We start from the raw sequence: 16,189 nt of genomic DNA, 5'->3' as shown, positions 1-16,189 counted from the left end.
CAGCAGCAGTCATTGGGTTGTTTACTGAGGGGCCTTAACCGATAGTGAAAACCTCGTCTGTCATAAACTTGCAGATTCCTTCAGCATCGGCATGTATTTTGCCAAACATTCTTTAGAAAGACAAATTAATCTCATCCTGTTTCTGGTATCATGTCATACAATTTATGTTACAAAATCAAAACAATAAACCACACTGCCACTCACAGTAGAGCTGATAATTCAGAAAACTAGCTTCGCAATGCCAGAATATTTCAATCTGGGAGAATGTAACGGGTATGTTCCACATGTTCCAAACTGACATACAGTTAAAAACTGCTGCTTCATTAACACAGTTGAAATTTGTCGCATGTGAGCAGACAACAATACTGTACATAATGATGAGGCCGTTATGCAACCATTTCCCATTTGAGCATCCCTTGTTTCACAGTCCCAACACACTGAAGTGTTGTCCCTAAATGGTGAACATTGTCTGCTGTTTTCTGCGGCTGCAGAGAACAACGGTCAGTTAAACAGAAACGCACAGACAGGCTGCATTGTGGTGATCATGGCGTCTTTTTTTTCCATCAGCTCAGTGATAAGTTTTAGGATAATTTCCCCAAAATAAACACTCTGTAATCACAACGTGCTTGAGGGTTTAAACATTAATTCAACAAATACATACTTTCAGAGGCCTGTTGGAAAGCGTGCAGCTTAAGTCAAGTATCTGATCTCTATTTGCATTTTGATTACTGCTATTCAAGAGCAAAAGCACATGCAATCTCTTCTGAATCCTAAATGTGGTTCAGCAGAGAGAAACATCTGGTTAAGTTAAGTTAAATTCTGGCAGTGGGTTTTTCAAATTTCTCAGTCGTCAGTGTTCAGTTTAAACATTTTGGTACAATTATAACCTGACATGGAATGACATTCACAGAGGTCTTGACCAATACAGTTTAATAGACAACAAACATATTTATACTATACCAGAGTAATTTGAAGCTCACCTTGTGTGTGCTGCACACCAAATCATGGTGTCCGTCAACATTTCAAAGAAGTATACAGAGCAGAGAGAGACCAAAACAAGAAGAGGCAGGGGTATGCAGGTCAGATGACCTCTGAACATAGACAAATAAGACTTGTAAAGCACTTGTTACTTTGAGCTCACATTTTTGAGAGAAACATCATGCACCCCGGAGGGAGGGAAAACTTTGCAAATTAATTGGTAAGGAGTGGGAAAATCCCACATTCAAACTCTCTTTTAGTGGAGAGTAGCGCATGCATGTTGGGCATGTAACAGAGACACCAAACAAAGCATATCAGAAGTAGCTGGTACAACACTATCACATCCTAAACCTTAAAAGACTGGTCCTTCTCAATAATATAAGGACAAGGATTGCCTGCCTGGAGTCAAAACCACCCTCAAACCTCAAATCTCTCTTTTTCCTGCTGTATCCAATGACCTCTCCTCTACATAAAAGGCATAAAAGCACCAAACTTTTCCAGGAACACTGGTAATTGATTTTAAAATATTGGCTGTATAAATACAAATATACATAAAAACTAAGGTGTCAAATTTAAAAGTCAAGAGTTAAAGCTACACTATGCAAGTTTAAACATTTCATCTCTTTATATTTCTCCTCTCCTTACTTGGGCTGGGACGATATGCTGTGCTCACAATTCGATTCTATTATCTATCTATCTAATCTTTGCAATTTTTAGTTTGCTTTTTTTAACGCCAACCATGGGAAAAAGTTTAATCATGATGATGATAATGTCATCAGACTATATCAGGAGCCGTATTTTCCCATAAAATGCACATCACGTGAGTCAGAGAGAAACATTTCACCCTCTGCTGGAGAAAAGTGGTACCTTTTTTCCAATCCAGCTCATAAACAAAAACTGAAATAAAGAATTTGAATTTAAAAAAAAAAATTGACAATCACAATTTTGACCCCTCAACATGCTTGCAAAAACATATCAAAACAAAATTACTGAAACAAAATCTTCCCTTGTACATTGGCACTGGGAGTGTTTCAAGCTAAAACAAAAAATGCCCTGAATTAATTGCTTGTTTTTGAGTTACAAATTAAAAACAGTTATGTTGAAGTTATGTTTGGTATGAATTTTAACATATTGGGAACTCGATACAGCATTGACCATGTATACTGTGATATAACTCACTACATTAGGTGGTAGAAGTCACAGTGTTAGCATTAGGCTGCAATGCAATCAAGGTGTTTATGGGAGCCATAACAGTGACAGAAAGTAAAATCATAGATTCAGCCAAACCAACATCAAATGTCAATGATTATATCAAAGAGATGAGTTTCCAGTTTCCATATAACAGTGTTTTTTGTGTATACGAAAGTCACAAGATTTGTCACAAGATTTGTCACAAGATTTGTTTGCACATGAGATAATCCAACTCTACTTACTCATGTTTGCAAATACTTGTATTTACGTAGGAGCTACTACAGTGATGTTCACTGCTGTCCATTCAGGCTTCTTCCCATTTTTTTTAACATGTAACTGAAAGTAATACTAGCCTTGCCTTGGTAGTACACTTAAGTACATGTTTATTTGTGGACAAGTTTCAGTCAATCGTTACTTAAATCCAGTCAGTGACAAATCCTTTTTACCGCCCAGGTGAGAGTGGGTAGACAATGCGACATCATTTGCAAAGAAGGTTTATAGCTAAATAAGTTAAATAAGACCTAAAGGCAATACAGTCACTATGATTTTATATTAGTCGATTAATTGTTTTGATATTTGATAGCTCCTTGAACATCAATGATCTCTGCAAACAGCACTACTTAAACCCCACAAATTTATCCGTGATGCTTCAAAACCCAACTTAAATGAAAAGTTAGGCACAAAAGCCCAGTATTATAATGGCTGCAGCCAAAATGGCAACAGAAAGTCAACAAGTAATTAAAGAAAAATAAAATAAAATAAATCGGAAAAAAAGTTTTATCCTATTGCTAACTTGGTAACTATGGGTTAAGTATTCTGGGAATTAGTGTTTTTTAGCTGTTGCATAAACATCACCCACGCTTAGTCTAGCCCTGTGACTTTGATAGTGCAACTGCAAACCCTCTTTTGTTCTTAACAGATTAAGAAATTCTTGGCATATCAGTTGCTGTGAAACACATCATTGACGTACTAATGTGAATTGCTCCAGCGTGTGCAGAATATGTCTGGTGACTTGTGAAAAAGTCAGACTGACAATCTACTGTAGGCAAAACATGTTAGTTAATGCATGGCATGAACGCTGCCACACACTGTAGGTCACATTGCAGCGGCTGAACTGGTTGGGTAAGATGGTACCACAGGGACTATTATAGACTCTTCCACACATTTGTTTGGAGTACACACTAACATGATGCTGGCACAACAGAGGAAAAAGGCACGCTTGTAGGACTCTCCAGCAGTTTTACTGTGAACTAAAAACTGGATATGTCAGAGAGGAAGCAGGCACAGTGTGATCTTGTCCAACTTAGAAAAGACTGAAAATGTGAAAAATATCACGTAACATTCAAGTTTAGAAGAGTTTTTGATGTGCTAGAGAAGTGTATTTGTAAGAGGGTCATTGGGAGTGCATCAGAGGTTGTCTGTTGCCTCATCTATGAGGCGAGCATGGTACTGATTCTGGTTAATGTGTCTGAGCAGAAAAGCAATATTTTACAAAATCAGTAAAAAAATATATGTATTCCGTTCCATTTTTGCTTTTAACACCATGCAGCCCAAAGCATTTCTTTACATGCTATTTCAGATGCTGTCAATGCCATGACTACCCAATCAACATGGCTTTGCTCGAGGGTTTCCTCCATTATCATCTATTACATTGGTTAACAGAAAAGTCAATAAGGCATTCAAGGTCAGCTAACCACGCTGGCCTGGACCACAATGCAAATAATTTTGAAATTCTGTCACTTGTATTATTTTGATTTTGATTTTGGATCCATTGTTTAGGCCTGCGAAATGGCGAAATGGTCTCACACAGTCTAACGTGGGTAGTAAGTTTCCCCCCTTTTTAATTTTTTTTTAATTTTTATTTATTTATTTATTTATGTATAATTATTATTATTATTATTATTTTATTTTATTGTATTTTATGTATTTATTTTTTTCTTTATTTTATTTTTTTATTTATTCATTTACTTATTTTTTTTATTATTTTTTATTTCCTTTTTTTTTTTCTTTCTCCCTTTTCCCCTCTCCTTAGACTCTGATTTGGATATGTCATTTGCTGATGTATCGCAGTATTATTTTATCATGGGTTAAAGGGTTATATTCAGGGAGGTTTGAATCCATTCAAAGCTTGTAGAGTTGAATGTGAAACTTGCCCCGTATCCCGCTGTCCTGATTAACCTACACAGATCCTCTTTTGTTATATTTCCTATGCTTTGTTTCTTCATAAAATGGAAAAGGAAAGCACTGTTGTACTTATGTGTAATTGTATTCCTGCCCTTTTCTGAAGAAAAATAAAATATAAAAAATAATAATAATAATTTTGAAATTCTAAAACAGTACTTTTAGAGCTTAAAGTGGTTGTTTCAATACAACTGACTAAAAAAGGAACAACTTAATCTCTTCATCAGACTTCAGCTCAAAGTCTGAATCAATGGTAATAAAAGCCAAATGCTGATGTCAGCCATCAGCGAGCTCCTTCTCAGTAACAGCTGTGACTATTAGGGTTTGTCGACCAAACTGTGAATTTCATTAGTTACCCAGCTGTCATTTAATGGGTACTACAAGATCACGCCTATGAAGATAAGGCAAAAAATCGATTGCATACAAATACTAGAGTGATGAGAGTGCATGAAATGATTCCCTCCTTGTTAGCCACAGCTGTCTCTAAGCCAGTGTCTGATTAAAAATGCACCAAAAGGTTATTTTAAATGAATCACTTCTTAGTTCTCTGTAAGAAGATGGAAACACCACCTCTGTTTTGAACTTTGTAGTGTTAGTGATCAGTAACCCAGCCTGTTTCTGGCACTTACTCTGTCACGCTCACATTACCTCCACAGGTTACTCCTGAAACTTGAGCATGACTTATAGCTGCTGAGAACGACAAATGTCAAACGATCTGGGCAAGGCGGGTCAGGACTGTGTGTTTAAAAGAGGTAAACATGACTGGCCAGCCTGATGTCCAAAATGCGAGTCCTATCTATAACTCAACTCGTATAATTGTACACATAAATGGATGCTTCCATGTCACCAGGTCATCAATCCTCGAGAGACTTATAAGCTGCTTACGCAGTGTTCCTGATGCCAAGGGTTCAAAAACTTTTTAGCCTGCTGCCTAAATCAATCTGCTGCCAATGATACCGCTGTTAGTCACTCCTAGTGGGGGTCTCGTGGCAACAAATAAACATCAAAACAGATCAAATATTTCCTGAGTTGTAAGATTTCTTGTAGCAATGTCTTCTGGCAATGAATCCTATCCTGTTGGAAAACTGTTTCTCTCTTTTTTTTTGGTGGACTGGGTGACCTAAGTCTGAACAAAGACATATTGGCAATTGAACAAGCAGAAGTTTATTTTAACAATAACAGATGAAATATGGATTGTAGATAGTTATTAAATTAAGAACAGTTTTTGCGACCTCTCTATCACCCCCATATTGGGAACCACTCCCCTAAGCCACTGACAACAACATATCTGCACGTTGGATACTGATGAGATTTGTGCAAATTTGCTGCCCCTGGAGCGTCAGCTGTATTCAAACTGTATTCAATTCAAATTCTCATATTCAATTTCAAAGTGCCAGTTACACACTGTGGTAAACATCATTTTCCCTCATTCTGTGAACAAAATGTATTATGTAACAACGCCCAGCTTGTTGCAGCTGGTCATTATAGGAGCGCAGCTTCACACAACCCCTTGACTTCAGCCAGCAGACTGCCAACACTAAGTAGTGTTGAGGCAGCAGTCTGGTACAACAAGGTGGAACAGGTCCTAACCTGCCAGAGACCACAACTATGTCACTGAAAACAACAAACAGGAACACAAACACCATCACAAAAGCTCTTTCCCTTTATCTACTGGAAAATTATTTATTGATTCGCTATCTGCTGGCAGACATGATGGAAACAGGCTGCATGGTGCAAACTTTGTCAATCGATGGACACATCCAGTGGACATGTTTTCCATAACAAGACAGTGATAAGCCATTTCTACAGGTTGGGTAGTCCAAACTGGGAACAAACAAGATACTCAAGATGCAACTATGATAGCCAGTACCTTGCAATGTTAACGTGTTGCAAAAAGCCAGAAATTAAATAAAGTCTACCCCAACTCATTGTATGTGCATTTATCCCTATAAGACTGAATACAACCTGCAGGTCATTCCAAACAGTGTCATCATTTTCAAGACATGTGACTAGTGACATGTGCAATGATTTGCTGAAATACAGGGGGTAACTGTATGCATATTTGGGGACTTTCTTAAGGATGTGCCAAATGTAATTAGCATGAATAAAAGCCAAAGCTCTAAACTACCAAATAGTTTATATTTCATGTTCTTCATCTGCTCCTGAGGCTAAGAAAAGCTTTTAAAGATATAAACTTTCAGGTTTTGAGAGATGGTGTACAATAACGCTTACGTTTTAAAGAGTGTTTTTAGCAGGTGTCTTTGATCTAAAATGGGATAAACTGTAGGTTCAGATAATCTGGTCATTGTGCTTAAATTTTGTTAAAATCCTAGGATATTTGATCTGGATTATCAGTGAATGGGTAGCTTCATCATTACTCCATCTTTGAACTTTCGCCCAACATGTGATTTCACAGTGTTTAAGTGTTGTATAAGTCTTTCTCCTCACCATTATGCCTCCATGCCTTTTTCATTGACAGCAAGGTTCAAAAGAGATATAACAATCCTATCTTGAAAAGGTGTTGTGAATGGGGCAACAATCTGTCTACATGTAATAGGCACAGACTGTAAAAAAAATGGATGTCCGCTTGGTCGGCTCGAAGTGAGGTCTCCACAAAAACTGCTCCCCGTGGTGGCTGGCTGCAGTATAGGTTAAAAAATCTAGCTTTCCAGCCATTCCAGATGAGCTGTGGTCAAACTTTAAAAAATTATTACACCCAGTAGAAACGTTTCTCACGTCCGATTGTTGTGGTTATTTGAAGATATTATTTGGCTGTCTTGTACCCAAGTCCTCTTTTTTCTGAAAAGTTTCGTTTTCATTAGTTATAAGAGGTTAAAAACAAGGCTTTGTGTAACTTTTAACAATGATTGACAGCTGCCGTTCTCGTGTATTTTTTTCGGGGATTGTAAAATATGTTGGGAGGTGGAGTCAGGAAGTGATTAGACTCTTGAAAGAAAAAAAATAATTATTATTTTTGTCACCCAGCTCCACTCAGATTCTCCCAGAATCCCTCATCGTCTCTACTGCGCCGTCTCAGGCTCCAAACTGCTACAATGGTGGCGCCTGAGACGGCGGTATTTTGGCTTCAAAACCGTACAATGATAAATGGCGGAGCCACACTGTCCACTCTATATACAGTCTATGGTAATAGGTGGCAGTCTTTGAAAAAATAAATGGGCCTTTGTGGCTTGAGAAAGATGGGAATAAAGTATAAGATGTAATCCCAACAGTGAGGTTGATTTTCAGCTTCAAATCACATCACTTCATTATTTTATCGCCCTTGTGTACTACAATCCACAGTAGGGCTGTCACTTTTTATTCGAGTTTCGAACACGATGTGAAAAGTTCACGTTCGAACTCTACTACCCTGCTCAAAACACCCGCTGCAGTCTCTACAGATGAATCAGACAAGACGATGTAGTTTGGCTGGTTATCCAACAGACGGCACTCTAAGAACTCACTACCATGTTAACCCAAGTCCTGCTGATCTATGGCTAAAAAAAAGCTACACAAGTGTACACGAGTGGGAGAAAAGGTAGCTGCTGCCCTGGGTGTGATGGGGAGCCTGTTTCACGACTTGTTGGTGGGTAATATACTCAACAAAAAAAGAGCTGCTCTTGATCCATATCAAGTTGGTGGACTTTTTTTTCCGGCAAAACATCTCAGAAATTAAGACGGGCCGTTCGGCTTGACTTTTGGTTTTACCTTGTTACGTTTTCATATTAGAGCAGTCGGGGCCTCCTCTGTTAGACAGGTTGTTAAGTTAATCAAGAAACGAAAACAATGCTCAAGGGGAATGGGCAGATTTTTTAAACGGAAGTGGGGAGGGGTTCGAATTTATTTGAACAAATTACAGGCCATTCAAAATTCGTTACAACTTCATTTTTTGAAAAAACTGACAGCCCAAATGCACAGTAAATGAACATCAAAGTGTTAATAGCAGAAACAAGTAACATTACATATGTCTTGGGAATCCAAAAGAAGATTGATAGGCACATTTTTAACTCATATCTTGGCTAATAGTAAGTGTGAAAAATAGGCCTGCTGAGTGAGAATGCACTTGTGCACAGTGAATAATTTCTTGTACATATTGCGGTAGGAACAGACTTTCCCAGTGTGTTTTTCTTTTTTTTTTTTACAAATGTTCACATTGCAATAACAGTGAAACTGCAATTCATCGTGCAGCTTTCAAAGGGAGTTGTGATAAACAGATTATGTCTTAGCCAATCTCTGAACATGGTTAAAAGACAGCAGGAAAAAAAGAATAGCAGCCTTCAGGTAACAAATGACTAAAATTAAAACATCTGCATGTTTGACAGAATCTGTGACTGTGCTATTTTAGGACTATTGGCAACAACCACCACACCTCCAAAAGTCAGACTGGGTCATGTTTTGGAGAAGCTCTGATCAAAAATCTGAGCTGCAGTGACAGAAATATCAACCTAAATGAAGCAGTCTGTATTTGGAAAGTACAACGTTTCCCTGGCTTGCTCTCAAGGCTTCTGGCTGCCATGGCAACAATGTTGGTCTCTGAGTGACTCATCCTTTCAGTGTCAATCACACAACAGGAGCTATAAGCACTCCAACCTTGCCATTGCAGGAGGGAAGAGGTATCCTTTCGGGACCAGAAACCTACTGGCTACAGAGATCATTTCTCAGTCTGGTTACTTTAGGAAGGAAAAGTGTTCATACCTGAATTTGAGTCAGAGTAGACACAATTTAAATATGCTCAATTCACGCTCACATTGCATATAAACATCAAACTTTTATCATTTTGGCTTTTAGGTAGCTGACTCCATCTGCACTGACCTGATAGCACGATGTTTGTCTTTATACATACAACAACTACTGGGCTCTTCCCTGTGACAAATGGTTCATGTAGCCTGCAGACAATCAGAGATATCCTGCTAAGCCTATAGTTCCTAGTATCATGGATATTTTTTAACACATATTAACTGGTGCAAAGCACCAACACTCTAACATGCACTAAGTATGGACAGCTATGTTCATGCATGCATCCCATTTGTAACCACACACTCATATATGAGGCATGAGTCACGCAGTTGTCTGTTACTAGACAACAGATGGTGAATTGATGAATTTAAACAAGCTCCACAATTGTGACTGGTTCCTGCAAACATCCCTGAGGCAAAGCACGAATGTGGGATTTGGCAGGGTGAGTAAGCAAAAATAGAAATTCAGTTTCTTAAGGTTCTCATTTGTGAACACAGAGAGAAAGGCTGTCTGTAAAATATGTGACAACCTGAGTGCTGCTGCTGCTGACTGTGATGTGATCAGGAGCCTCAGGACAAACAAGTTAAGGGGCTGGCGGATTTATGAAGAATAATGCATATCAAATATACCTTCTTTTAAGAATCACATATCCTTACTCTTTCATTTTTTTCAGTGTGGCATTACAAAGCATTATATAAGAGCTTTTTTCTGCTCAAAGGTGTAGCAGCACGTACAGTTTGTACTCATAAGGAACACTGGACTCCAACTTTAGGTGTTTATTATTAATAATGTTCTTGATTGTTCAATGTGTGCTTTGACACACAAATTTGTTTTACAATAGAGAAGAAAAATCACAGTTGAATGTTGAATATATGGATATAGTTTCTATGAAACCTATCATTTTCTAGAGCCATACTGGAAATGCTAAACTCAACCTAACTTATGCTGAGGTAAAGAGGCGGGGTTTGAGCCACCTCAACAGTGGCTACAGGATGCCCATCTGGTGTCATGTGAGCTGTGCCTCTGATTGGATGTGTAAACTTAATATCTAATAAACTGTTTAGTTATACAAAAAGAAGAAGAAAAAAAGTTACCCCTGTAAACTGTGGCGATAGAGAAATGAGTTTTACATACTGAGGTCAGTATTTTGAACCAGGTTGTAAACATGTTTATTTTATCTGTAAATTTAAATCTAAAATGCATGTTATCACATGCAGGTGTTTTATCCTTTATCCCATGCTCTATCACTCTCCAGTTTAACTTTTTTCTGCTCTTCTGTCCTTTTTCTGCCTGACAGTTCAGCTCCAGCATTCACAATTACCATATAATAAATCAAAGAAATGCTTTTCAGCAGAGAAAAGCACAGTTCTGTCTTTTCATTGCTGAACTCTGTTGACATGGTGTTGTCAAAGGGACTTCCATACACTGTATTTCAATCTGAGAACTAGCTGAGAAATAACAAAGAAATAACCTCTTTTGCCACTGAAAATTTTATTTTGAATAATGGATTACAATCAGAACTTTATACCTAGAAGTGAAACTTTTTCAAGTTCACTTAGTCCTCAAAGGGACTTCAAGTGTTCTTTTGTGGCACTGTAATATTTGCTTTCATCATGGCCTCAGCTAATAGCTGTAATACTTTTGGTCTTACCATCAACAAGAAATGTGTTCCTAAAATTCTTTGTCATAGGCTTTGAAGCTCTACTCAAATATTTCAAATCAATTCACTAATAAGTCAGCCTATAAGGTTTAAGTCCAACAGGTGGTGAGCAGGTGGTCCTCTTCTTTTTTCTGTTAATCCAGCGCCTTCATGTGTGCCAAAAAAGCGTGTCCACAGTAAACACTTTCTAGCCCTGCATATATTTAGCATTCAAAATGATACAAACCAAGGACACTTTGCCTTCAGATGTTTTTTTGTACTAATCAGCATTGTAAACAAAAATGGATTTACGCAAACCATCCATTTGAGAATGGACCCTGATCCAGAATCAAACAGGTTACTGTAATGCTCCAGCAGCTATAGTAAACCATGACGACATGACCCGCCTCAGGCTTATAGTGTAAGAGAGTTTGGCTGTCACTTCCACAGTCATCAAACAGATGCTCTCTTCTTTGTTTCAAGTCAATTTGGGTGTGGTTGTTATGCTCTACTCACATTTTACAAGATTATTTCAAGCCGTTCAAATTCCCAAGAAGCTATAAAGCGTATTTGTACTTAGCGCCAGTTAACATCATGTAAGACAGATGATATATTTTTTGCAGTCCTTAAAAAAAGGTTTGTAGCAGCCACTGATGATAAAAACTCATTCATGAAATGTTTCTTGGGAGGTTGCAACACACTGAAAACTTCCATCTACTTGACCAGGCAAGTCTTTCTCACTTCACCTATGATATTTCTCCTGGTATCGTAAACACTGATGATGAGCTGTCAGGGCTTGTTTTTATACGTTTTGGCAAATAAGTCATGACATTTTATAATTACACTTTTTAGAGTTACAGAAAGGATTTCAATGAGGGAGTGAGAACACAGTGGGCTGTCTAGAGGACAAACTGAACTAATATTGCACAGTGAAAAGATATCAGTGTTATACTGAGGGTCATGGTACAGGTTCTCTCTCTAATTTACGGCAAATGAGTAGTCTTTATATATTTATTCAGATAACATACAAACCTTAATTCCGCACTACCATACCTCCCTATTATATTAGCTTAATGTAAAGCAGATATGTGCTGTGCTTCATTTAGATAAATTGTGAGGGCATGTTTAAGTAAATGGAGAAAATGTGATTTTTATTGTGAATAGAATCTATGTTTAGATAATGTTACTGCAGCTTTAGAGAGAACAGCTACAGTTCAACATAAGATATGAGATAATCTTAGGTCTAGGACTGGCCGTTAACTGTTGGACCAATAATTTTCGGGTCTGATATTTTAACAACATATTTTTTGTCAGAAAGGGAGTGCCCTGCTTCCACTGTAAGACCTGAATGGCCTGCAGTAAATGCTGCATCCAAGCGTTCAAACCGCTTCCTGACTGGGGAATGTTAGAGAAGCCCCTCGTGTCAGAAAAAAAGTTTTTAACTCTGTCATAATTCTGGTAGATAGTGACTTGAATTGATACCCACAATATTTTTCCTACCTTATACATAAACAATAGAAATATGAATGATTAGCAAATGTGGGAACAGTGAATCCTGTCACATGCAATGCAGCACAACGCACACACACAGCACAGCATGTTAACGCCTCACAATAGAAAACATGGAGTTATCTGTGTGGGACTTCCTCAAAGTTTACGAGGACAGTTCTTCCAGGCAAGTTCCCTGAGGAGGAAAAGGTAGCAGCTCCAATACTCTGAACCCAATCAGTCACCTGAAACGTAACTGTCGCTTTAACGCAGTTTTGAAAGCATATGAGGATGCCCGGGCTGCTATAGATGCTAGTAATGTAAATCCAACCACAAAGAGGCCACTGGGACTTACACACTTTTGAAAAATTAAAGAAATTTGCCAGACATGACCCATGAGGTAAGTTAATTTGAAATTTTTTAAGAATACAGTGTCAGGTCAGAACATGTACCATCTTTATAAGTAGTAAAGCTTGTAGCTTATTCCCTCTGTGTGCGTGTGCGTGTGCGTGTGCGTGTGTGTGTGTGTGTGTGTCTGTCTGTCTGTATTTTTAGCTTCCATGAGACAAAAGAACTGAACCTAAATTACTATAGTGAAAAGGTATTCATTTGAATGGAACCATAAGCCAAAATCCTTTGAGGGAGGAAGGTAGATAGATAAATAGATAGATAGATAGATAGATAGATAGATAGATAGATAGATAGATAGATAGATAGATAGATAGATAGATAGATAGATAGATTAGAGCTGAAACGGTTCCTTGAATGATTCGAGGTACTCGATTACAAAAAATACTCTAGTAATTCTCTGCCTCGGGGGAATCGTTTAATTTTAAAAAAGATCAAAGAGTGGTACTTCAAATACAGCTGAGGCCATATTAAGAGAGTTTTCAGACCCCTCAAGCTACCTCTAATACAAAATAGCAACTAGCAACAAATCTAGCTTCCTTTTCTGGAGTTTGGAGACTAATGGGTCATTCTACGAAACGGGAGCCATTTGGGTCCGCAACATTTGATGAGATGTACATGGCACAAAAAATGTGTCAAAGTGTGTTTACAAATTTTGGAGCTTCCAAATCAAGTGCTTTTATTGACATGCTGAATCAGAAAATTCTATTTCTTAAAGAGAAAAATTTTCATTTGAAAAATAACTGCTCTTTAACTAAACCAAAATGTATTTTATCCGATTACTTGATTAATCTATGGGGTTTTCAGTAGAATACTCGAATACTAAAATATTCGATAGCTGCAGCCCTAAGATAGATAGATAGATAGACTGATTAATTGAGATCCCAGCAGCAGTAGCACCAAAGAATACAACCAGCACACACAAGTACAAAAAAATTAGGATAAAAACTCAAGTTATGCACAAGCACTATACTGTAAACAGTAGCAGCAACTATAACAGTATTTTTGGTTTTTGTTCATTGAATTCATTTCATGATCTTAGGTGAATATATAACCGTTTGTGTGTGTTATCGATTAACAGTTATTGGTATCTGCCTTTACAAGCTGAAAGTTATCTGTTTGAGAAAAAAGTTATCGTGCATCCCTACTTGTGTCCAAGGAATTCAAATTATATTGCAGAAGCATTACATATCAAAACTGAAGAATAAGCTGTCCTTGCTCAGGTCATATCCCGGACCTCATCATATCTCCACCCACATGCATCACCTCCACCTAAAACACAGCACTGCATCAATTGACAACAAACTCACCCTTATTTTCCCACAGTGTCATGCTTTACTTGGAGCGGATTTGCTGTCCTCTACTCTCAGCTGCACTTTCCTGAGTGCTACTGTCATACATTCAGTGTACCATGATAACAGAGCACACAGCACTCCTTAGGCCTCCTAAAACCAGCAGCAAAAACTAACAAGTGCAAAAAAACCCAACAACTATGCGGTATTCAACAGGTGTTTCAGCATTCCTCTCGCTTTCAGACTCTGTGACCTGCTTGCCACAATTTTTAGAATTTCAGACTTGCTGGAAGGATCCGGACACTGTGTGTGAGGAATGAGAATAAGTAAAGCCACTCAGTTCATGTTCTTGGTTGAGATGTTCCAGTTTCCTGCCTCTGGCAGGGTGCTCGAGTCATAACTCAGCAATGTTTGCAGTAGAAATGACTTTGAATCATCAACGAGATATAAACTTGTCAAGATGTAGAGGAAAGATGAGTGCTGCCGTTTTCTTCCACTTTCTCAAATGTTTTCAGCATCAACACACAGGAGGAAGTCACATGCAATGCAGCACATCTGAACAAATCATAGGTCTGTTGGTGAAGACATTGCTGTTAACTGACTGGTAGAGGTATGGAACACACCCCTGCAACACTTTTAAAGGAGAAAAAAATCCCTCCTAACCACTTTTGCTCTTTAAATGTGTCCCTGCTTGTTAAGTCAGTCCTGACTACTCTGCTGAGGTTACTCTGTTTTTAAGAACACCTTGAAACAAGCATGGTGCAGGGAGGGTCAATGCAACTGTTGAGGAAACTGAGCATTTTGCAGAGGGAGCACAAGCTGATCTGATGCACTCTGACAGATAGTGGGGTAGTTAATTAAAATGCCCTGGGGTCGAAACAGCTTGTGTAGAGGCAAGCTGCAGAAAACTGGTGAAAAGACAAAGAACTGATTCAACAAATGTTTCCCTTTCCTTTTGACACAAAACTTATGCAGGATATTGTATGAACTAAGTGTCAAGTAATTGCAACATTCGCTTTTTTCTCATGTTTGCTGGTTACAGTCATACAAAGTGGAAACGTTTAAGTGCACACAGTGGTCATTCTTGCCTATTTTAAGCGCCAGACCCCTTCATCCTCTTACCTTTGAGCTGCGGCAGCGGTGAAAGCTCCACCGGAGCGCTCTGAGTGCGGTACTGAGAGGAGCCCTGGGATTTTCTCTGCTTCTGGGCCTTCCTCATAGACTTTCTCGTAAACCCGTCCACTTTCTCGGCTGCGGAGATGGCCGACATTTTGATGCAGAAATGGACGAAGACTTGAGAAAAAGCTATTTTATCCCGAGGTTTAAACGAATGGTTTCCTCTTCTGTTCGCATCAGCACAAAAATATGGAGCCCAACTGCGCGACTTGAAGCTCGTCCCCCTGTACAAGTCTTATGTTATTCTTCATAATCCAACATGGTCGCCAGGTATCGGGGTTAGACCGTGTCCAAAGACTGCATCATCAGATCACTTGAAAAAAAGAAACACGAGCACTACCTTCAACACACTTACAAAAAACCCATTACTTAACTTGCAGTAAAACTTTAAGTAACAAAAGCAAATAAAATGCCCCTTTTTTGTTCCAAATTCTACTGGTGTATCACTACTTGGTCCTGACAGCAAAAAATAAACCTGTTGCTGAACAGATGAAAAGCATTATCGCCAATAGGTGCTGGAATAAGTCACAAAGTCCTGACAGTAGCAAACTTAGGGCACTGCGAGTCTGCAAGCTAATGTTTCTAGCTAGCTTGCTAAAATTAGCAGCTGTGAATGTGCTCCTCTTCAGAGAGACAGTAAAAAGTTAGAAAACACAGAAACCCCAATGCATTCACGGTGTGCGTCGTAGAAATGGGTTCAGGTACAAATGCGCTGTTTTTGATCCTGGTTAGGCATGCGCCGAGTGTTTGAAAAGAACAATCCACGATCGATGAAGTTCAATTTAACTCGACGAATGAGTGTCTTTTAGCGCTTAAAAGTTAGCATCGTGTCCACGGTAGAGAACAAATTACTAAATCCATCGTCCATAATGTTACGTTTGATTCCACAATCTCAAAAAGTCACTGTTTTCCTCGATTTGGCAAATTAATCGATGTCGGGCTCAGTCAGCAGCAGCCACACAAACACTCCCTGTGCTGCCGTTCAGCCGTTGTCCGTCTGCTTGACTGCTCGGTACACTGCAGAGCCTGACAGTTGTACGTCATTGAGTGACATCCCTTGCTGGCCAATCACAAGCAGGGAATCGAAAAACGGATAACTTTT

General features: G+C 38.6%; 1 protein-coding gene across 1 annotated transcript in view; it reads right to left on the bottom strand.

Moving 5' to 3' along the window:
• The window catches only part of ppp2r5a (protein phosphatase 2, regulatory subunit B', alpha isoform), a 48,284-nt gene extending 32,153 nt beyond the window's left edge, over nucleotides 1-16,131 (bottom strand). Inside the window, exon 1 of the mRNA XM_074684827.1 lies at nucleotides 15,034-16,131. Coding sequence (XP_074540928.1) covers nucleotides 15,034-15,181 — 148 coding nt within the window. The 5' untranslated portion in view covers nucleotides 15,182-16,131. The remainder of the gene's footprint in view (nucleotides 1-15,033) is intronic.
• Nucleotides 16,132-16,189: the final 58 nt, after the last annotated feature.

This window comes from Halichoeres trimaculatus, unplaced genomic scaffold (assembly GCF_033239565.1).
Source record: "Halichoeres trimaculatus isolate MK-OKI-2021-1 unplaced genomic scaffold, fHalTri1.1 fHalTri1_scaffold_13, whole genome shotgun sequence".
Lineage (NCBI taxonomy): Eukaryota > Metazoa > Chordata > Actinopteri > Labriformes > Labridae > Halichoeres > Halichoeres trimaculatus.
The sequence above is the reverse complement of the archived record's forward strand: the minus strand, read 5'-3'. Positions and strand labels throughout refer to the sequence as shown.